General features: G+C 46.4%; 2 protein-coding genes across 11 annotated transcripts in view; both read right to left on the minus strand.

Moving 5' to 3' along the window:
• Positions 1 to 49: 49 nt before the first annotated feature.
• afap1l1a (actin filament associated protein 1-like 1a) lies at positions 50 to 20,027 on the minus strand. Of its 4 annotated transcripts, none has more exons than XM_053879741.1 (19): positions 19,894 to 20,027; positions 6,728 to 6,853; positions 6,580 to 6,663; positions 6,414 to 6,517; positions 6,205 to 6,340; positions 5,716 to 5,811; positions 5,403 to 5,617; positions 5,165 to 5,344; positions 5,016 to 5,099; positions 4,191 to 4,269; positions 3,451 to 3,570; positions 3,177 to 3,388; positions 2,764 to 2,909; positions 2,584 to 2,656; positions 2,173 to 2,266; positions 1,675 to 1,842; positions 920 to 1,095; positions 730 to 855; positions 50 to 536 (listed from the first exon to the last, which is right to left on the minus strand). In XM_053879741.1, the coding sequence occupies exons 1-19, from the start codon at positions 19,916 to 19,918 to the stop codon at positions 510 to 512; spliced, it is 2,271 nt and encodes a 756-aa protein (XP_053735716.1). In that variant the 5' UTR covers positions 19,919 to 20,027; the 3' UTR covers positions 50 to 509. The 4 variants fall into 4 exon arrangements, with proteins under 4 accessions (XP_053735716.1, XP_053735718.1, XP_053735717.1 ...); XM_053879743.1 differs by lacking the exon at positions 19,894 to 20,027 and adding an exon at positions 9,902 to 11,290 and having other exon boundaries at positions 6,235 to 6,340; XM_053879742.1 differs by lacking the exon at positions 19,894 to 20,027 and adding an exon at positions 9,902 to 11,288 and having other exon boundaries at positions 6,438 to 6,517.
• A 326-nt stretch (positions 20,028 to 20,353) lies between these two features.
• The window catches only part of ablim3 (actin binding LIM protein family, member 3), a 41,615-nt gene continuing 40,191 nt past the window's right edge, over positions 20,354 to 21,777 (minus strand). For all 7 annotated transcript variants that reach the window (XM_053879291.1, XM_053879289.1, XM_053879286.1 and 4 more), the window contains 3 exons: positions 21,686 to 21,696; positions 21,052 to 21,132; positions 20,354 to 20,982 (listed from right to left, as the gene is read on the minus strand). In XM_053879291.1, the coding sequence (XP_053735266.1) occupies positions 20,869 to 20,982; positions 21,052 to 21,132; positions 21,686 to 21,696 (206 nt within the window). In that variant the 3' untranslated portion in view covers positions 20,354 to 20,868. The remainder of the gene's footprint in view (positions 20,983 to 21,051; positions 21,133 to 21,685; positions 21,697 to 21,777) is intronic.

Genomic DNA, 21,777 nt, shown 5'->3' on the forward strand with positions numbered 1-21,777 from the left:
GGAAAGCACACTTCAAAACAAAACAAACAAGGTTGAATTGAGACTTTTTATTGCGTCAAATATTGAACACCTTATAAAAGATTCCTGCTTACACATGTTAGAGACTCATAAAGTGCAAAAGGTCACCACGCCTGTCTGAAATCTAAAATGCTGGAACTTGAACTGACTTGTGAGTTTGTGCTCTGCAGAAAGTTGGGCTCCAAAACTGAATGCAGTGATCAGGTTGGTCAAACGATTAAAAACAATAGTAGTCACTTCTGTATGTACAAATGACAAAACATGACCCTAAAGTCTCGACTTACCTCCACCAATCTCTCATGACCCCCGGCCCTCTTCTGCCGTCATTAAATGAGACCATACAGAAGCTGTACCTCCACCTAGTGGTTGAATCTTATCATCACACTAAGAAATGCGTTCAAGCTGTGAAGCGTTTGACAGTTGATGGACCACTGCTCTCCACTTGGTGGCACTTTTATCCGCCATAAAGTCTTATTTCCTTGATGCCTCTCTTAGCTTCCTTTCTTCGACTCCCATTCCTGTACAAACAAAAACACTCAAAGTCACCTGACTGGACTTACTGGGATCAGAAAATCAGTCCGATTTGTTGCGTTCAATTCAGACACACGTGAGTCCAAAATGTACTTAGTTTCGTTTAGAACTTTTTTATTTATATATTTTCAGTGAAATAAATAATAATAATATGGCTGATCCACACAAAAGCTGAAGTACCTTGGCTTTCTGCATGACCGTGCCTGAAGACGAGGCGTACACAGAAGGAGGTCTCTTTTGCATCTCATACGCACAGTTCACCGGCAGAGACTCGCTGTAGATGTTCTGGGTCTTCTTCCTCGAACCCTGCAAAGCAGCAGCGTGGAGTGAAGGTCTGCAGACCAAAATCTCTGGTTTAAACTTCACATACCTTCACTGGGGCCACCTTCTCCACCGGGGCACCCAGAGCTCCACCTGCCAAGCTTTTCTTGAGGTTCTCTTTGACATGAGTCAGTCTCAGCTCCAGGTCCACCCTCTCTGCCTCCTTGGCCCGACAAGCCTCTTCCAGCTGGGACACTCTCTGGTTCAGAACCAGCTTTCTGGGCTCTGGATTTTACAAAGACGATGAACATCAAGAGTAAGTATGTCGCATGTATTAAGTGATCTCACTCAAGCGGAGTCACCATGGAACATGAAGTTGATAAACCATATTGACAATAAACATAATAATTAACAGCGTTTTATTCAAAGTGTGCAGTTCAAAGAAAGTCAACTGAACTGAGCTGAATTAGTTTTTAACTTGCCTCAGTGTTAGAACTCATTCCAACAGTAACTAAGATTCAGCTAGTTTTGAAGACAGGAAAACATACAGGAAAAGAACTTGCTTGTGTGGAGCACATATTTGCGGAACAGATTGACAAGACAACATTCATGGATGATGAGCTCAGCCTAGTTTCAGGCGACACCTAGCGGTGTGTTTTCAGATTATAATATCAAAACGATCAGCTCAGCGGAACTTCAAAGAAATGGAAAACAATATGATTTCAAAATGTATGTGGAATAATCAATATATCAGTGAAAGGTGGGGATGACATTCCAGTCTTGACTGAATTTCATGCTTCAAGTTAAAGGTTTCAGAGTCGTGAGAAAATGTCAGTCATGACGTGAGCAGCAGTGTTTTCTTACCCGAAGCGCTTTTTAACTCCTCCTTCAGCTCCTTCTTTTCCTGTCGTAGAGTCAGCAGCGCGTTACGAATCCCATCCCGCTCTCCTTCCATCTCCTCTTGCTCCTTCAGGTATCGCTTGGCATCCTCCTCCGCCCGTGTTTTCCCATACTTCCCATACTGGTTGGCATCTGTGAGGAGGGCGGCGGACACGAGAGGTCAAAGGTCAAACGACGACAGGGTCATGGGAAGAAAAGGGGACACCTTGGTCCCACAAAGCTCCAGTGCAGTAAATTAACATTCAGCGGGAGGAAGGACCGAGTGAAACCGACATGAGATCTCGCACCAGCAGAGGGAGGAGGGCAGGAGCCGGGAGAGCGCATCTAATGGGAGTGTCCAATAAAGCTCAGGTTACTGGGAGCCTCACGCTCTGATGTGACAGGCGGAGGAGAAACGGCGAGCAGCGCTGACATCAATACAGCTAGGTCTGAAATGGGTCACATGACTGTGTGCAGACGTACTAGAGCCCGTCCTCTTGAGCGAGACCAGCGGTTTAGTCTTGTCGGAGTCGCTGCTAGAGAAGCTGGAGCGGCGCCGCCCTTGACTGCCAGACTTCTGCAAGGAGAGAGAAACATCTGAGCAATGAAGGTGTCGGAGCGGACGCTTGATGGATGAGCGCCAGAGGGTCTGCGGCTGCAGGAGGTGAGAGCAGAGGAGTGTCGGGTTAGGAAAGGCAGCGCAACCTTTTGACCTCCTGTCGAACACTTAGCTGCTCCCCCGCCACACACCCACTCTCCTTCAGCCTTGGAGGACTGGCCAAGTCGCAGACACATGAGTGAGTGACCAGGGCCAGCCAGACGATCAGCTCATCCACGAACACTTTTGAATCACATTTGAAGAAGCCTTGTCCAGGTGGATAGTGTGAAGCGCACCTGCGTGTCCTCCATCGGAACCTCGTCATATGTCCTGAAGTCAGCGATGACCCCGCCGGAGGATGTAGCCCATCTGAAGATCAGAGAGGAGTCAGAAGTCAAGTCTGCACGCGTTGGAAACATCCTGCGCTCTGACCGAGTCATGACCCCTCCACCTCCCCACCCCCCTGTTTCACTCACAGGAAGGAATGTCGCGCCGCGTCGCGGATATTGGCAATTGTGTCCACGTCAACGTAGTCGTAATGGAGAGACTCGGGTCCGGTCGCAGAGCCGGCCTCGGCCAGGAGGACCCCAAGCCATTTCCCGAGATCATCAGAGCTGGACGCCTAAAATAGCAAAGGAAACACAGCAACAGAGTTGGGAAACTGTGAATCTAACTAGGCAGCTTTCAAGACTGAACACCTAAACATTCTGTTCTATATATATATATATATATATATATATATATATATATGTATAGTCTTATTTAAAGCCAGCTGATAAAGTTTATGTACTATAGGACTAAACATGTACTTTTAGCTTGTTATTTTCTTTATTTTAAGAGTGTATTTGATAAGTTGATAAAGACGAATGACAGAGTTCGTTCACGTTACCTCCAGAGCAGCCACTGTACAGCTGGACTGCAGAATCCGGAAGGCAAAGGGATGTTTGGGTCCGAGCCCGGGGATCACCTCGCAGCCGTGCAGGGGCAGCGGGGTCAGGGAGCTCCGCGGGTCTCCTCTGTCATGGTAGAAGTGCAGGACGCCTCTGCACACGCAACACCAGTGCTCCTGCCACACCTGGTTCACCAGGACCGACAGGTAGCCTGCACGAGGACCGCCGTCAGACTTCACTGTCATTTACATGCAGCAGAAGAAAGTTGGGGACCTTGACGGGGGTCAGCGCAGGTTGTCCGGGACTCCCCTGGACGAGGGGGCTTCTTCTTAGAAAAGCTGATGATGCGAGTGATCTTCCGCCCAGCTGCGAAAGCCCCACGTTTCACCTTCCCTGTGACACAAATGAGAGTTAGATGTCATCTGACACCACCTCACAAAAGTCGGGGAGGCAGAAGGTGGGAATATTCCAGGACGATCACTGAACAGAAAGTTTGCATGATCTTCAAATGGATGGAAGTTGACAGGTTGCGAGGAGCCGTCTGTTCTATTGAGCTGTGTAGACAGCAATGGTGCTGACTGATGCACTTCAGAGCGATGGTTCAACGCCGTCACCGACACGGAGCTAGCGCCATTAACATGCCTGGTATTTGTATTGGTATTTGGCAGGTTTTGGGATTAAACTCAACAAGTTTCTGAATAAATGGTGCTTTCTTCGTATTACCAGAACGATAGATGTGTTGTATCTGAAGTAATAGTAACTTAGCAACATGGAGGTGACTGAGGCATACACCAAGCTACTCTCATGCTTCCATTGATACGTTTCACAGTAGCAGGCTTTAAAAATGTAACAGTTTTAATGTAACTGTTTGCAGGGATCCAGATAAGTGGATGAGTCAGAGGCAGGTTTGCCATCAGTATGACCTTAAGGATGCAGTACTGAGAACCTCCAAACTTGAGACGGTAATGAGAATAATGCAGTGTATTTTATGTCTATCACGCCATCGAGCTCACCGTTTTCCCTGCACGTCGTCTCCGCCGTCGATACGCCGACGCCGTCTGAGTCAGATGCGTTTCTCTCGGCAGACAGTCTCTGAGGAAGAAAACAACATGCTTTCCACTGATTTAAATTCTTCCCAGGAACCTTGACGCCGTTGAGGATGAAAACAGTACAGTAGATCTGAGACCCTCCGGGCGACAACAATTGATCAGACAAGTCTCAGGGATGTTTCGGCAGAGTACTATGATATATAATTATCACAGTCACGGTAATGACTCGGGCTCCTCCCTTTACTACCTCTCTCCCCGCCCCCCTAAAATAAATACTGTCAGGATTCAAACATTTCAGAGAGCAGCACTTTCCACCGCAGACCTTGCTGCTGCTATTTCATCTGAAAATCTAAGACAATACTTCATGTGAATGTTAAGCCGGAAAGGTGCTCACTGTTGTGATAAAGTAGACGCCATCTTGAACAACAGGACGCACATGTCGGAGGATGAAAGAAGAATGTCCTGCTCCGTTGACATGTCTGTTATTTACTAATAAACAACGATGAAAGAAACCCTGTCATTTTCAGTCCCTCCTTTCTTCCTGTGCTTTCGTGTTTATGATCAGTATCTGCACTGCGCTTCACGTTCCTCCCCTTTCATCGCTGGTAATTACCCCACATTTCCACGTCGCCCTCCGCAGAAACACAGGTTGCGGTGCGGGACAGCCCAACATTAGTTCAGGGTCGTGACTAGTGACAACACGATTGATGCCTGCGCCGACTTTTCCTCACCTCAACTCCCAACATGAATGATGTGTCGGGAGGAAGAAGAGCCGGCCTCTGCACTTACCTTATCCAGCTCTGTTTTCCTTGGCACGACGGGCGACGAAGGCTCCTCTGGCGCAGTGCACTGACCTTTCACCTCTCTGATGACCTGCAGGGACACGACACCGTCTCCATGACACACACGGTCACTGTCAGCTTGACGTCACTACGCACCCTCAGCCATCTGTAGGCCTGCTCTTTGCTCTGAACAGCCAGGACCAGGACATCTCCATTTGCTAAGGTGAAGCGAAGCTCGTGGTGCTTCCTCTTGCTGTCTTTGGGAGCGTAGACCACAGTGCACTGGGGCAGCAGCAGGTCCACGTAGGGGCACGTGTCCTTGGAGCTCTTGTAGCACTGCAGAAAGAGGCCAGTTGTCTGTCGTCCTCTCACTCTGAAACCTGTTGCCTCTCACCTGCAGCCGGTTCTCCCGGATGACAGTGAGCTGCTTGGCCCACTGGCCGAAACGCTTCTTGCGCAGCAGGAAAGCACAGATACGACAGTCCCTGACCGGAGGCATGGAGCTTTCATCTGACGGCCACTGATGTGTGAGGCGAGCGGCGGCGCTTCGCTCCTCCTCGTCCTCTTCGTACGACTCGTAGGAGCTGCTCAGGGCGTCAGAATCGTTGTCTAGAAAAGCAAAACAGGCCACTCATGTTAGGACATAGTCAGGAAGAAGCTTGTGAAGGTGGATCTGAATTTGAATAGGCTGAACTTTAATCACTCACATGAGTTTTTGCGGCGGGAATTGACGCAGTTGGCTGGATAGTTGGTTTCTGCTTCCTCGTATCCATCCTCGATTGAATTTGGAGGACTGGACCGGACTGAGGGATGACAAGAGCCATGCTTAATAATTCACACCTGCACTGGATTTACATCTCATGTGTCGTTCTTTCATCTCGTTTTTGCTTTAAACTAGGGAGGTAAACTTCTTTTGTCATGAAGAGATAGACTTTTTTGATAAATTTTGTTTATTTTTGGTTTTTAAAAATACTATACAAAAACAAAATTGTAGACAGTTTAAACATAATTTTCAAAGTCAACAAATAACAGAACAAAATAATACAAACAAACCATCACATCATTGTAGTAATATTCGTGGTGTAGCCATGAGCACACAGGAGAGTGAATGGGAGTCTGCAGATGTTTTCCCACCTGGAAGCCTGGTTTATAGGATTAAAAACTAAACAGCTAAGTGGAAGAAGAAAACAACCGACCTCTGGTAATGATGTATTCAGGTAACTTGCCGGGACTGAGAGGCACCGCCTCCTCGTAGTAGTCCTCAGGTGGAGGCGTGGTGGGCAGAGGAGGCGGTGAGTCCGGTGCGTGAGGAGCTGGTGAGGCTTCACCCTTCTGCAGAGGGGATCACTTAAAAATCTCAACCATGGATAATGGAAAAAGGTAGAGTTGACCAATGAGTGGACACCTGCGCTTCGTGCAGGACTCTTGCCTCTTTGGCAGCCTCTTTCTTGGAGTTCAAGTCTTGCTGCATGTCTTCAGTCACGTCCTTTAAGTCTCCGATCTCACAATCTGTGCGACAAGAAGCCAACATGAACTCACTCTGTGGAAAAGTAAACATCAAATAAACTCACCGAATGTCTCGAAGAGGGACTCCACAAAGCTGGTTCCATTTCTGTACACGGAGGAGTTCATGTAGATGTAGTCTGTTCTGGAGACTGAAGAAGAAAGAAATGAGGTCGGAAATGAGTGGAATGTTTGGAGACGTCTGCCAAGACTGACCTGAGGGCTCAATCTGCTGCAGCAGATTCCACACGGAGGTCTTCTTCTCCTGCGTGGAGGAGCTCAGGTTCTCCTGGTCCAGCATCTTCAGCAGGACTCCCAGCTCACTCACCAGCACCTCCATGGCTGCTCAGGGGGCAAAGGTCAGACGTAAGGGGCTATGTGTATTAGCAGAGCGGTCAAAGGTCAGACAGGAGTCTCAACGAAGCCCAGGCGCATGAGTGCTGTTTTGGAGTCCTGTTCCGGTGTGTGCAGCACGCTGGGTTCCACTTACAAAAGGATCATAGCATCTTAACTGACCCTCAAAAACCTCAGGAAAACTATGGTGCCTACTAAACGATTTAAGAACAACTGGAAATTCCTGTTTAGAATGAGATATTTCCTGTTTACAAAATCTAAAAACTTCTGAGACAAAATAAATAAACATATATAAATGTATGTTTCACGTTCATTAGCAAAACACATAATATTTACTATACAATATTTATCATTTAAGTGATGGATTTCCATAAATTTTAAATGTACATTTCGGAGCAATCATTCTTGCGCTTGTAACCACTTGGTTGTACAACAAAACAATACTAAACACACGTAACAGAAAACAAATGACAGAAAGTATGTGTCAATAGGTGACGTTCCTCTTGTGATGGAAGATCTGGTTTATGTTCTTTAAAAAAGCAGATTCCCAGTTGAGAAAGTGATTTAATGTATATTTGAAGAACTCCAAAACAATTCAACCCACACTTTGACACAATTTATAGTCATCAACTAACCTCAGTTTTTCAACTGTGGGAGGAAAGCAGAGTGCCTGGAGGGAAAAGTGCTCACATGACTCTGAGCGATGTGAACCTGATGCTTCACTCTGTGTGTAACAGACGTGTGTTTAAAGCCTCATTTATCTTGCTCTACTCCCAACAGCGACTCCCTTTGTGGCCTTCTCACTCAGCGTAATCCTCCGACCTGATCAGCATCTGAGTCATCGCTGCTGACTCGGGCTTTCCCACACAGTCCAGCCGTCTCAGAGCTGCTGGGCCGTGCACCGTGCTGGGTGAGGCATGGGACCGGTCGCTGAGCAAGAAAAACCTGAGTCTTTGTCTGACCAGCCGACAGATGAAGGTGAATTAACTTCAGGCTTCAGAGGAAACGGCCGCGTGACTGAGAGGTTCACGAGCTCAAGTGACTTGTAAGACCTGAAGACGATCCGAGTCCCACTCCTTCAAGGCTGACATACTTTCTTTAGGTGGGTCCAGCAACAACAGCATCCGCCAAGGTCAGCAGAGCTGTGCGTTTCACCACTTTGTCTTCTCTACTCGTGCTGTTTCCTTCCATTGTAGTGAATACATGAGAGACTCCTGCACTCACAGACCACAGCCGTGATCAGATCCACTCAGGGGGAACGAGGAAAAGGAGGAGGCTTTTTGGCTGGCGGTTCTCCGGACGCCTCCTGGCTGCCAGAGGTTACAGCTGTTCAGCTTTTGGCTCGGGAGCGTTCCTGGGTTTCCCCTTCACTTGTGAAGCAGGGGGGGAGTTGAAATCCACACCCGTCGCTCGCTCTTTCTAGGAGCGGGCTCCAGAGCTGACGCAACACTGGTCAAACTCTTCTGCAGTCCCACTTGGACGGAGAAAAGCCGATTATCCAATATTACGTGTTATTTCCACTCGCGCCAGAGAGTGAGCAGAGCGGAAGGACTGCGTAGCGCTTGGCACATGAGGAGCGGGAGCCCACCCTTCCATCCCCGGGTCTGGTTCCTGCTGCTCAAGACCTGCTCGCACTTGTTGTATTGGACGCCACTGAAGGCAGAAGAGGCAGGGAAATCTGGCTGCTTTTTTGCCTCCACAGAGTGAATTCCTCAGCTGCTTGATCAAGAAACTCGAGAGTTCATCTTCCTCTGATGCACAGAGACCGGGGCAGACTGAACGTTGGAGCTGCTCTGTATGGCGGACGTTCACCATAGTTTAACAACGGCCCGCAGATAAAAAGCCCATAATGCACTGCAACAGTAAAGGGAGAGGCAAAAACCTTTGGCAACATTTAAAAATGGGGAACACATAACAATTACCTGTTACTAACTGTTAATACTGGTGATGTTGGGAGTGAGCGTTTCAGAGCAGAACATAGTCTGAACAGGGCGAAACTGGTATTTTGTGAGGATTAAGTAGTTTATTTGTGGAAATATATGTTCACTAAACTGTAACCCAACTTTTATCTGAGCTAGTTATTTGTTGCACATACTAGCTCCTAAATAGAACAAAAACTAAACATATGAAAAGCTTGGATTGCGGATGATGCCTTCAATGGCTCATTACTACTGCAGCAGCATATTATGACCAGTTTTTGGCAGCAAATATTTCAGTTCACTTCAAAGTTCACACTACTCATGTGTTCTTCCAGCAACATGGTGGACCCTGATGTGTCAAAGCAACCAATGACCCCGACCACTGCGGCCCTGGGACCCTACACAAGCTGTCTGAGGAACAGCAGTTTAACACAATATCTGTGGTGTTTTCCCTCGAAATGTGGATGATGGTGTGGTTCAACTGAACAAGAGCGTACACCTCCACAGCCTAGTAATCCCCACACACTGAGTCAACAAGAGGGGCGCAGGCCGCGACTGCGCTGGCAGGAATGTGTGAAGGCATTAGAAGCTCTGGGGCCAGTCAAACATTTACCTCTTCACACGGGTGCGACTGTCGCTGCAGAGCAGCGGACACATTCCTCACTGTGTTCACAGCGCAGAGCGGGCACCGTGTGAGCGTCGGTTCCTCTGCGAGGCTTTTAAAATGTGCGAGTGATTCCTGCATGCTGATGGAGCACCTGTGCTGACACGTCCAACAGCTCAGATATGAAGAGGAATAATCTCACCTCGCGTCGATCCACCGTCCTGTTTTCAGTTCAGATTTTTAACTGAACATTTCTGAACACACCGTGACCAGCATGAACTGAACAAGTATCACTGGATTTACAGCTACAGACACCAAACAAATACATGGCCTCACATGTGACCGTCTTGTTTCTGCTTTAAGATGGTTGAGTTTGAAAGTAAAGAGGCAGTGATTGGGTCAACCACACCACCGAGGTCGCACCAAACATCTTCCCAGCTAAACAGCAATTTTCCCGAGAAAGTCCAAACAATTCCCTCTCTGCCTGAAGAAAACAACCCCATGGAGCCTTACCCTGGACCGTGGTCGTTGAGAGCCCCACCATCATGAACCGCAGCAGATATTCCTCCCTGCTCTTTGTAGTGGAAGCCAGCGATAGCCTTCCTGCTGCTGAGTTCACACACACCTACCTCTCCCTCCCTCTCCTCCCCCTGATCTCTTATCTCCCTCCTCTGTTCTTTCAGGGGGCCGGGAGATGGCGGCGCTCCGTGTGTTTGTGTCCCCCTGCGCTGTAATCCTGGGGATCGTATAGCACCTGCGAGAGGCTTCTTCTGTAAACACAGGCGTCCTCCAAAAGCGCCTTCTTTATTGTTCCACATTCCTCCTCCAGAGCGCTTTATTAATTTTTAACTAGCACCTGAGAAGTTCCGTGGTAGAGCCATTAAAATCGTTGGACCTGGTGGGTCACATCCCATGTTTTCCCGCCTAACTGAAGACGAGCCGTGGAGCCAGATTCAGTTGTTTACGATAAAACCCAGATTCCGATGTACATTTCCAAAGATTCGCAGATGTTTAACAGGTGCTTCCCTTCTCTGTTTTGCCTCGGTAAAATGTTTATAGCACGTCATGTTTTTTCATCATATGATGACAAAGCTAGGGCTGTAGCTACAAACCCATCTCACGATACGTATCGCGATATTCAGCCATCCTACACTAGGATTTAAAGAGACACTGAGGAAACCGGAGTGAACAAGTCGTGCCGTTACTTCTCCACTCCCTGAACCAACGATAAAAATGGCAAGACAAATCTACACATCTGCACTACGGTGCTGTTGTGAGTGTCTTCACTTACGTACTTTCAGAACTAGCAGTACATCTTCTGTTACATCTATTAAACTAACCACTGACCACATTGGAGACTGGAACAGTAGCAAGGCTGGTGGTCGTAATGTTTAAGGCCAAATAATCCGGCATTTAAGCAGTTTATCTTGTCATTACTTATTTTTAAAAGTGAGTCATGTATCCCTCCTAATTCCACCACTTCATCTCTCCATTGACTTGTGGGTATTTTAAAAGGCCCCGGTGTTTAAGAGGCTGCAGCTGAATGAAAACACTCATTACCTGTCGAGGATTACAGGTCGTCTACTGGACCCTAATGGACTTTAGAGAGGCTTTAACGGATTAGTGCAAGTCAAACTGGCCCGGACACGCATGTGTGATGAGGACGCTAACTGGGAAATAATGATTGCTACGACAATAATAAGATGGTCAGAGGGGAAAATGTCCCCCAAAAAAAGAAAAGCTACGTACACTGATGCCATTTGATGCCCAAGTTGAAGCAGCCTGAGGGAAGGTAAAGGAAGATCCTACACATAGATACACGGTACAGTTATCGGCAGCTAGTGCTCCAGTAATACAAGCCAGTTTCATGACTTGTGCGACCCACTCATGTTTCCTCTGAAGAACACAACTTTGTTTTGACTTTAAAGCATTGATCCTCCATCTGACCCACAACTTACTCACCTCTACATATACATATATGTAGAGGTGGATACATATATCCACCTCTACATATATTGGAAACCGGAGGCCTCAGACCGAAATTTCGTAGCCATAATGTAGTGATATGTTTTTGTGCAATGACAATAAAGAAAGTCTAAGTCTAAGTCTAAGTTTGTTTTGCAGGTAAGTAATGCAACACACCACAGGTAAAAGTGATCTCGCGCTCGCTGTTGGTGAAACTCCCATCACATTTTATCGTCTCAGGAGCGAGTGAAGTGGATCGAGAGGGCAAGTCGAGACTTTTGCTAAGTTACACGTGGATCACTTGTGGCCCGGAGGCGGGCTCTTTGGCACCGACACGACGTGACATGCCCTCAATCGCACAAACCCTGCAGCTATACAAGTCGAACACACAACCTTTAACGCAACAATGACTCACCGGCAGACAGGAGACTATCTTTCAGCGAAGGGCAGGATCTTGTGTCTCTCACTTGGTGAGTGAGTTACAGTGAGTTAAATCAAAAATCAAATCAAAAGCTCATCCACGTCACAGTCAGTAGCCCTTGGACGGAGAGCTAGTGAAAATGGCGTCATGTTCTGAATCTCAGTGGTTCAAAAGGCTAGTTTGCACATCAGCAGGATGAAGAGAAGCTTTTGGGGAATAATATCAAAATTTGCTGATTCGGATGTCTTTGAGGACACGCGACTTTGTAATCGCGGATGCCAAGTAGTCGCGAGACTTGCATTTGATTCGTTGGCGCGGCATGGAAGAGCACTCTGTTTTGGGGGGTCTGACCCTCAAACTGAAGGCAATAGAGTTTCAGGTGGATCACATTTCTAAATGTCCCGCGCGGGGCGACGTCCATAGGGCTGGAGCTTTCGGCGGGCGCCGACCACTGCGCCATATACAGTCACCGAATCCAAAACTGAATGAGAAGTCTTTGCTTCATCCTTCACGCACACTGAAGACAGGCCACCCAGACTACTCCTCACCAGTATTTGTACACTGATGTTTCACTACTGTCGATCTCCCTCACACTAGTTACTTCCCTTAAATGTGTTGAAACTGCTGTGACTGTGAGCTCTTGCTAGCTACATGAATGGAATTTCCCATTGTAGTTATAATGGGAAATTGTAATTATATAGTTATAATTACAGTTACACTCAGAGTTCATATTAAAAGTGTATTTACTCGCAGATAAAAAAAAGACTTGTGAGAGGAGATGGTCAACACAGCTTGAAGCTGGACAGAAGGTGAGCAGTTGAAGAAATGAGAAATGTGCTCTCGCTCCCGTTTAAGAAATACCTCATGTTCCATGAGTCAGCACTTTCTGAGGCTATCAACCTCTTAAGAGGATTAAGATAATGACCGAAATAAGTTGGGAAAAGCACATCCACTCGAGTCAATTAAACACCAAAGGAAGGAGAGTTTCATGAATTTATGATGTTGAAATGAGACAAATGCATTCCAAACATTTCCGACCCAAAACGCCGACACGCCCTGGAAAAGCACTCCGCACCGTGACCAAACATGACCTCTGACCTGTGGAGCAAAGCTGTGAATTCACGACGGCGTGTTCTACGTCGCAGGGATGAGCCCACATCCTTCCACCTCAACCACAGGAGCAAACATCTCCTTATCCAGCGGAATGGACCTCAGCATGCAGGGGATTCTTGGAAGTCTCCCTGACTCTATTGTCTTTGGACTCATGGACATGAAAGAGGGGCGCAGGTCCGAGGTCTGTGACTCACTGCAGACTCAGTGTGGGAGCGCTCGGTCTTCACAGCCAGAGACACGCTGCAGGTTTGACCACAGCACATTGTTTTAGTGAAGCACAGTATTATCTGCAGCAGAGGTTTCCAGCGCTTCAGCCGAACCCTTATCTGCAAGCAGTGAGTCACATCCAACACAGCACCACCTCACTTGGCCATCACACCTGGGATGAACAATAGAGCTGAATCACATCAAGGGCAGATTCACAGCTGATTATACTTCCGACAAGCTCTCATTTCCGCCTCCTCACCGGTGAGTTGATGCCAACAGAGGTGAGCTAAGACACCACCAGATGTGCAGTAAAAAAAAAAAGTCATGGCTGCCAACAGTGTCTCTCTTGGCCAGCTCCTGCCCCATCGCCATGAAATCCACTCCCCCTCAACACTCCAGATTCCAGGCATTTCCCAAGAGTGACGGTCCTCTTAAGGGAAAAAAACATGCCCAGACTTTCATACCAACAGAGCACAGTCAGGATACAGAGACAGTTCTGCTCCGCTGACAAGATTCACATCAGCACATCCCGAAACCAAGCCTGACATCAGTGTGGCAGATTTCAAGCAGAAAAAAAGAAAACATGACATGGATTTTTTTTCTAATATTGTGAACCATATGATCACAGGTCAGCTCAGAGTACTAAAAATATACATATATTTTCACTAAAAACACGTTTCACAGCTGAAAGTAGAAGTAGAAACAAACCTTGTTGCTAACCGAATCTATTAAATAAGATCCTTTATATTTTATTTCTAATTTAATTTATTTATTTTTCAAGTGAGTTTTTTCTTCATAAAACAGAATCATTTGAGCCGTGCCTTGAAGGCATTTTACTCCAGTATCTAATTTCAGTTCTGAGGAAATGTTTTTGGTCGAAACGTATGATCAGAAATACTAAGATGCTATTAGGGGTGCACCATTTTTTCTTTCGACGATATCGATTTTTTTAAGGTCCCAACAGGCCGATCACACACAAAAGTCACTCTTTCTTTTTTAAATTTGACGGATATATTACACGAACATACGATACAAAAGCCGAAGTGTTTAATATGAAACTGATCATTTATTTCCTTTTCAGTGGACAGCTCAAACATCACTCATCACTAGTTAAATAAGAGAACAACAGGTTTGCAGCAACAAGCAGATTTTGTGAAGAAATGCCTGTTTAGTTGTGTCACTTTTAGATCGTGAAGTAAAACAATTTAGAGCAATAACATCACGTATCATCATATATGATGATAAATTGAATAAAAAAAAAGAAAAAATAACAAGAATTAAGAAAAAAATTCGTATATTTGTCATGTGATCAGCCGATCATGATGACACCATAAAAGCCCACGTCGGCACCGATAAAGCGGCCGATCGATCGGTGCAGCCCTAGTTAGAATATAGACATGAAGAGTGGCGTCATCCTATTTTGATCCACCTACTGCGATGCTGAACACAAACCCGTGCTAAATCCAACCCAACCTCAAACATAAAATTCTCGTTTACGTGGCCAGTTTTGGAAATTTCAATTAATGTTCTTTTTTTTTTTTTTTTTTTTAGTTTTACTTCTCTCTGTGATGCAATCTGACACATCCATCCGCACCTCTCCCTGTCTGTAGTCACATGACAGTCCAATGAAGAGTGGAGAGAGAGCAAGCAGGGCATCCCTGCGTCTGCTGGCAGGAAGTCCTGTCAAGAGCTGGGAACTCTGAGCGGACCTGACCCAGCAGCTGGCGCACTTCCGAGCCAAACTGTAAGGGTTGGACTGGTAACCCCGGACCAAACAGACAGCAATTGACCCGGATCCACTCCAAGATTAGAGCAACAACAAAACACATTTCATCCGAGACACAGTGAAGAGGTTCCCGTTTCACATGGAAATTCAAACATGGGTGGGGCTCCTCGTGTCTGTCAGTGGGGTCAAAAACATAAAGCACCTGAGTGAACATTTGGAGGTCAGAACGTTGCTGATAAGCAAACCAGTCCAGAGGAAACACGGTGAACCGCGGCGTAGTCGCTGGGCAGAGCAGTGCCATGAGGATGCTCTGTGAAGAGAGACCAGCTTCCTCTGCTGCTGATGACGTCACTATCACTGCGGCCTTCTGTTTCCTCTTCCTGTCCGCCCCCTCACCTTCACTCTACTGTCTCTGGTGACCCCCGTTCAGAGGGCTCCGCCCGACATCAGCCAGGATTCAGCCATTCACCACACAATGAGGTGGTTCTTCAGAGTCAGATCTGACCTGCAGATGAATTATTCAGAGAAGATGTTTGGGACAAGGGGGGGCGGAGTCCAGCCCGGGATCTGGATGTGACCCTGTGACTGGATTTATCTGGCACTCGGGAGCTAGATGTACTACTTTATCACTTATTTTTTTCATTTTTTTCGTTTATATATATATATATATATATATATATATATACGAAGGCCAACACAGCCCTTGAGTCAGGGAGCAGCAGGTGACAGAAGCATGTGGGAAGCATTATTGTGATGAGGCAGAGGGAGAGGGAGAGAACATCTTCTTCCTCCCTGCTGTTAGTTGGTCGTCATAAACCACAGCCGGAGCTCAGGCTACTCTACACCACACAGCCAGAGTGGTCACAGACAGAGTTGGTCAAGCTCTCGGCTTCTGCTGCAGCCACACCATGGCACTGGAGCAGGTTCTCTGGGATCTTCCACTAGGTCCAGAGCAGAACAGTAACCTCAGCTGACAGTTACTGAACTCTTCCCAAAGATATTTGAAGGACCTGAGATGTTTCTACAGCATCACATCTGCCAACATGTGGAGCACTGACATCTTGGTCATCAGGCAAAGGTCACAGAGGTGAGGGGTCTGTGTCGGCCTCCTCTCGCTCTGTAATTCCTCATGTCTGATATTATTCAGGGCAAAGGCGGCGCTGGCTGCCGTACAAAGGCCCCACAGTGGTACCGCTGTTTTCCAGCGCCAGATTGTGCCCAGAGTCTTATGAGGTCACCACATTGCTATGCCATCTCACAGAGCGTCTTCTCACATGGAGGAAGAGTCGGATCCATCTGAGGAAGCTCTGTATGACTGATGCTGCGCAGACAAGGGGATCACACACTGGCCACCACACGGACACACACAAGACAGAGAGAAGAACTGCTTTGTCTCCTTTCTTTAAACACAAAATGGGATGTGTTCCCCACGACTGAGACACATGTTTGAAGAAGGATTAAGAAAGTAAATCCAACTTGACACTGTTCAGCACCATCACCATGACGATCAGACTCCAAAGATGTAAACACACGTAGACTGAGGATAAACCATCATAAATCCATCCGCCTAGCGCCATATTAATCACCGTCTGCTGCTGATGCTGGAGTGAAGGGATCACAGAGAACAGGAGACGCAAGCTGGCGCAAGAGGCTTCCAGCCCGGAACCAATGGCAGGCGAAGACGGGGTTTCTACCAGGAACTTTGTGAAACAAAAAAAGATGGAACGCAGCCAGTTAAGAAGCAACAATGAAGCAGATGGGAAAGTTTTGACATTTGCTGAAGTGGTGACAATAAAAACGCCAGTTCTAAATCATGAGAAGTGAATCTCTCTCCAAGCAGCAGCAATGTCCAGACCGAACTTGAGTTTCTGTCAGGATTGTTCCGTGAAAAACATGCAGAAAACCCTCATGTTCATGTCCACCTCTGTGATGCGTTGATGCTTTTATCCGTGTGTTGTCATGATGCCACTTGGCTTTAATGCGTTTTATCATGTGAGAGCTCATCTTTAAAGACAGAAGATTTCTCTTCTGGTTTCAGCCATGGCGCTGCACCAGGCTTACTCACATGAAGCGGAAATCCTGAACACATTTAAAGTTTTTTTTAGTTTTCTCTCTGCGAGTCACATGAACAAAGAAAGATCAGCTGAAGTCACATGTCACCCTCTATATTCCCCTTCATGCTGTCATGTTATCCAGGCCTTGTCGCCATGGGAACACCAGCAGAAGTATTCCCGACATGAGTTCCCAGCATGCACCTCAGCCACATGAATCTCAGGGATCTCTTCATCTGGCTGATGTTGAAGAGGGGAATTCCGCTCCTCCTGAGGCCTGGCTGCGTTGCCCGCCCTGATTCAGAGATACGTGTGTGTGACAGCAACGGGAACACTGCTCCAGCGGATGAAAACATACGTGATCTCTCCATAGACGCTGTTATTAGAATCACCAGAGGATCACAGAAGCAACAGACAGAGGCAAAAGAAAAGCCTGCGGCTTCATGAGTTTGATCAGCTTCAGTGCTCACGCACGGATGAGGGCTGTTACAATAGCTAGTTTTTATTTAGTTTGGAACTTTTGTCTTCTAAATTCAGTTAGTTTTAAAGAGGGTCGGCTAGTTTAAATGAGTTGCAGTTTTTTTTTAATGCTTTGTTTCAGTTCAGTTTTCATTAGTTAGTTAGTTATTTTTTTTATATTTTTATTAATTTATTTTTATTTGTTTCCTTCAATGTGGGTTGTTGGAACATGACTGAAGATTGAAATAGGCCTCAAGAATAGTCAGTAATAAAAACTATAAAAAAACAAAAAAAGCATCAAATCTGGAAAGAAAGAGCCAACAGTCATCAGGTGCCAACCTGCCGACAGCTGTGGTAAACCAAGCACCAGCCACCAACTACAGATTGCAAATACTCTGAAAATTCTTCTTTAGGAAGTAAATAAAGACAATTTCACTAGAATTTCAAGTTCATTTTGATCTGTTCTGGAAACAGACAAGGCAGTTTCAGTCACTTTCATCTTTATTTTTCTTTCATTTAACATTGGAACACAATTCCAGTTTTCGTTGTTTCCTCAGCTTTTGTTCGTGACCATGACCTTGGTTCACAGTCAGACACGACGCTGAGGTCAACGGTCGTCGCGCTGCTGACGACAGAGCGCTGCACGATGACATGCGTCCGTCTGCCCTGCTGACCCGCGCCACGCACGCTGGAGCTGAATGACACACTCAGGTTCCTTCTTCTCAGTGGGAGGTGAACAGAGTTTTGTTGTCTTCACGCGGACAAGGTCATGTCACCGCAGCAGCGGCCACTTCTGACAAACGACAATCCCAAGATTTCCACAGAGCTCCGGCGGGAACGCCGCTCCCCAACACACCCGACTGATGCTTTCCAGACTGCGACCACAAACGCCTCCTTTATTATCCCGCTGGCAGCCTGAGAGCATCAGGCCTGGAACCTGCCTGACAGCAAACTCACAACTGTATCAGGGGTTCACCAGGTGGCCAACCAAGGAGAAGCCAGGACATGTGACTCATGGCTAACAAAGACAGTGCAAGGGGGAGGGTGGGGAAGGCGCACCCCAGGGGGCGCTACCAGTCAATGTGAGTTTCGCCTGTGGTGTTTACACAAACATAAAAAGTCAGTCCAGTAAATTCCTGGGCGACTGAGTGTGTGACTGTTGAGTGAGAGGACAGTGACAGACGAGGATTTTCTGTTAACACTTCCTGTTGACACAGCACCGTGAGGAAGACAGGAGCGTCAGGTGAGAACAGGTACATCAGCAGAGGAAGTTCCCCAAGACATGGACCAGACTCTGACCACCATCACCTTCAGGTCAGGTCCAATAAACGTCAATACTGGGGGCACAGTGACCCAGAAAGATGTATCACCCGGAACATCTCATCAGGTGGATGTTCCGGAGACAGTCTGAAGTCTGAGTCACCTCAAACGTCTTTTCTTGACTCAGACAAACATGGGCTACTCTGAGCCTCACACTATCTCCAGCAGGCAAGTCACCAGGATAAGAAAACTGACTCCAACAGATCTGACGTATACAGCGCCTGAAGACGACTGAAGTACCTTCAGGGCCATAAACCATCCGGAAGTCCTTCACAAATGAAGAACCATGCACATAAGCAGGTCGATGCTCTCCTCACTGAAGCGGTGATCTGGACAGGAAACATCACCAGTCACCACTGATAGCTCCAACAGCTCAAGAGGGACCTTCAAAAATGAAGCTGGAATAAACGGAAATCCTGCTGTTGTCAGTCCAATTTCCTCCACATTCGCTCCGTGCACTGGAAAAGTCGAGTATCGTTGGCCTTTTAATCGCTCTCAAGTGTTCACCTGCCAGGAACAAGCTTCCCAGACCCTGCTCCCCTTCAGGAAAACACACGCAACACAGAGGAAAGGCGTTTTGGATTTGCCGCTCATCCTATGCAAACACGCCCCGACACTGCAGGACCGGTGTCCCATATCAAACTGTGACCATCACTACCACCTGATCCCCAAATATCCCGACTCCACAGCCAGATACCTGACTTCACTTGGATTCACTTTCAAGGTAAACAGCCATCAGAGGGTTTTGCGGCTGTGTAAGCAAAGACTTTGTATTTACAGTCCAGGGTCTCCTAAGATCTCTGACCCTTAAAAAAATATCAGCACTTTTTGTTCTTATCTTTTCAGCATGATGGCTAGTTGACCTGAGTAAGCTCATTTGACAAGCGTTTGATGCTCTGTTTCAGATAGTAAAGGGATCAACCTTGATTCCATGTATTTATTAAAAAGGGGTTTAAAAAAATTCTGTCTTAATCAGGTATAAAGTTGATGCTATAATCTTAAATGCAATTGAGCTGATATTCAAGTACAAGCGAATACATGAGGCATGATATTTTCTCAAACACATTTTACAGTTGTTTTCCTTCAACAAGGAATCTGTTCTCAGGCAGATTCTGCACAAATGAGATGAAAGTGCCTGAGTTCAGATGACCTGCTGACCCTTCCTGCGCCGCGCATGTCCGCTCGCGCAGCACACACAACAGCGCTCGTCCTTATCTCCTCCTGATGCTGCAGAATCACTCACATTCGCCGCCGCCGCCGCTGTCCATCCTGCAGCCGCTGCTCTCCTCCACAACACGGGCAGCAGTTCGCGAGTCAGTCCATCAGTGAGTGAAGTGTGGGACTTCAAACTTGTGCTGCTGCGTTTCTGACGGCAGGAAGTCAGCGGCAGCAGCTTCTCCGCCGGGTCCTAGAGAGAGCGGCTCACGACCGACATCCAAATATTGTTTTTTTTATTCCCTAAATTATAATTAAATAGAACAATTGTTCGAAATGCATTTCGGATCGTCTGACAGCTTACACCTTTGAAAAAAGAAAGAAATAAAAAAAAGTCAGTTTGGTTAAAGATTAAAACTCCAAATAATTTAAAAATAAAGATACATTTTAAAATGTAACTAAGTAACTTCCTTGAAACGCTGCGTCACAGGATGACAATGTATTTATTTTTGTTTAAAGTAAAAAGTACGAGGCAAAAGGCTGTGTATTTAAAGGTTTATTTGGTGAGCGAAATTAAATCCACTCTCAAGCCTGTGTTCACAATCAAAACTGCAAGCTGTTTCTTCTTCCACACATCCGAATGGTTTCATGTCCTTCAGCTGGTGCTTTGGTTTTCAGGTTCACTCCAGTCCACCACCAGGTTCGTTTGGGATCACAGTTATTCCAGGGAGTCAGCAAACGCAGGAGCGATGAGGCGTAAACAAAGCAAACTCTTCATTCACACTGATAAAGTGACAGGAACAAACCACTGCAATTACATTCTACAGGTTGCTGGTGCTTCACACTCAGATCTAAGAGCATCGCGAGTAAGGCAGAGCCTAAAGTCTCCAGGCCGATCCGGTCACACGCCGGTATTGCTTCAACTCACTGCAGGTCACGCCGGTGCCACCGGGATTCGCTTGGACTCTGGAGGAGGTCTGGAACAGGTTTTCAGCCATGGCAGTGAGACTGAGACGAAGCAGCATCTCGGTCTGCTCCGGAGTCTTGGCAGAGGTCGACGGTGCTAAAAGAGTCGGGCCTGCTTCTTCAGCTCGTTCCTCTTCCACAGCGCCAGGCGGTCGAACTCCTCGAGGGTCATCCCGAACACCTGGACAAACTCTTCCGGAGACAGGTGGCGCTGTCACCAGCAGAAGAGGGATTGTTATTCAAGCAGCATCTTCTGACTGGAAAGACCTGCGACCCTCACCTCGAGCCGCGCTCTCTCCACGTCTTTGGGAAGTCTGTTGCGCCCCCTTGTTGTGACTATCAGCGCATCATATGGGTACGTCTGAAAGAAAACGTCAAATAAATCGACTAAAAAGCCGAGATACATGATGAAATTATGTTGTTCAAAGAGACTGCTGGATTATGTAACCCTCGTGTCTATTAGAAAACGTTGTGAAAAGTCTTCATGTATGAAGACAGAGCACATTTATTGTTTCACTTATTCAGTTTTATTCCAAAATAACTATGTAATGTATACTATGTATACATTGAAATACATAGAACACAGTTTAAGGGGGGACTACAAAAATAAATAACTGGAATCTGAAATATGTCATATTATCTGTATATGTATATACATATTTATAAATTAATAACCAAGGGTATAAGTAAATATGTTAAAAGGTATTGAAGAAAAAAAGTTTATTTGTGTCGCTTTTTTAAACCTGCAATACGGATTTATGCAAAAAGAAAATAAAAGAAATCTTGTGCTTGCGAAATTTGATACTTGCAAGGAAAGTGAAAGAGCAATAAAGAAACATTAATCTGTCTTTTTTTTAAACTGTATTGAGACAAATTATTTTGCTTCATGGAATAAAAAGGGCGTAAAAGCTTACCTTGTATTCAGCTGTAATTTAGAAATAAAACAGAACTAGAGTCAATTCATGCGCAACAGATGTGGATTTTGTTGATAGGTAATGCGTTGTAA

This window comes from Synchiropus splendidus, chromosome 11 (assembly GCF_027744825.2).
Source record: "Synchiropus splendidus isolate RoL2022-P1 chromosome 11, RoL_Sspl_1.0, whole genome shotgun sequence".
In the NCBI taxonomy this organism is placed as follows: domain Eukaryota; kingdom Metazoa; phylum Chordata; class Actinopteri; order Syngnathiformes; family Callionymidae; genus Synchiropus; species Synchiropus splendidus.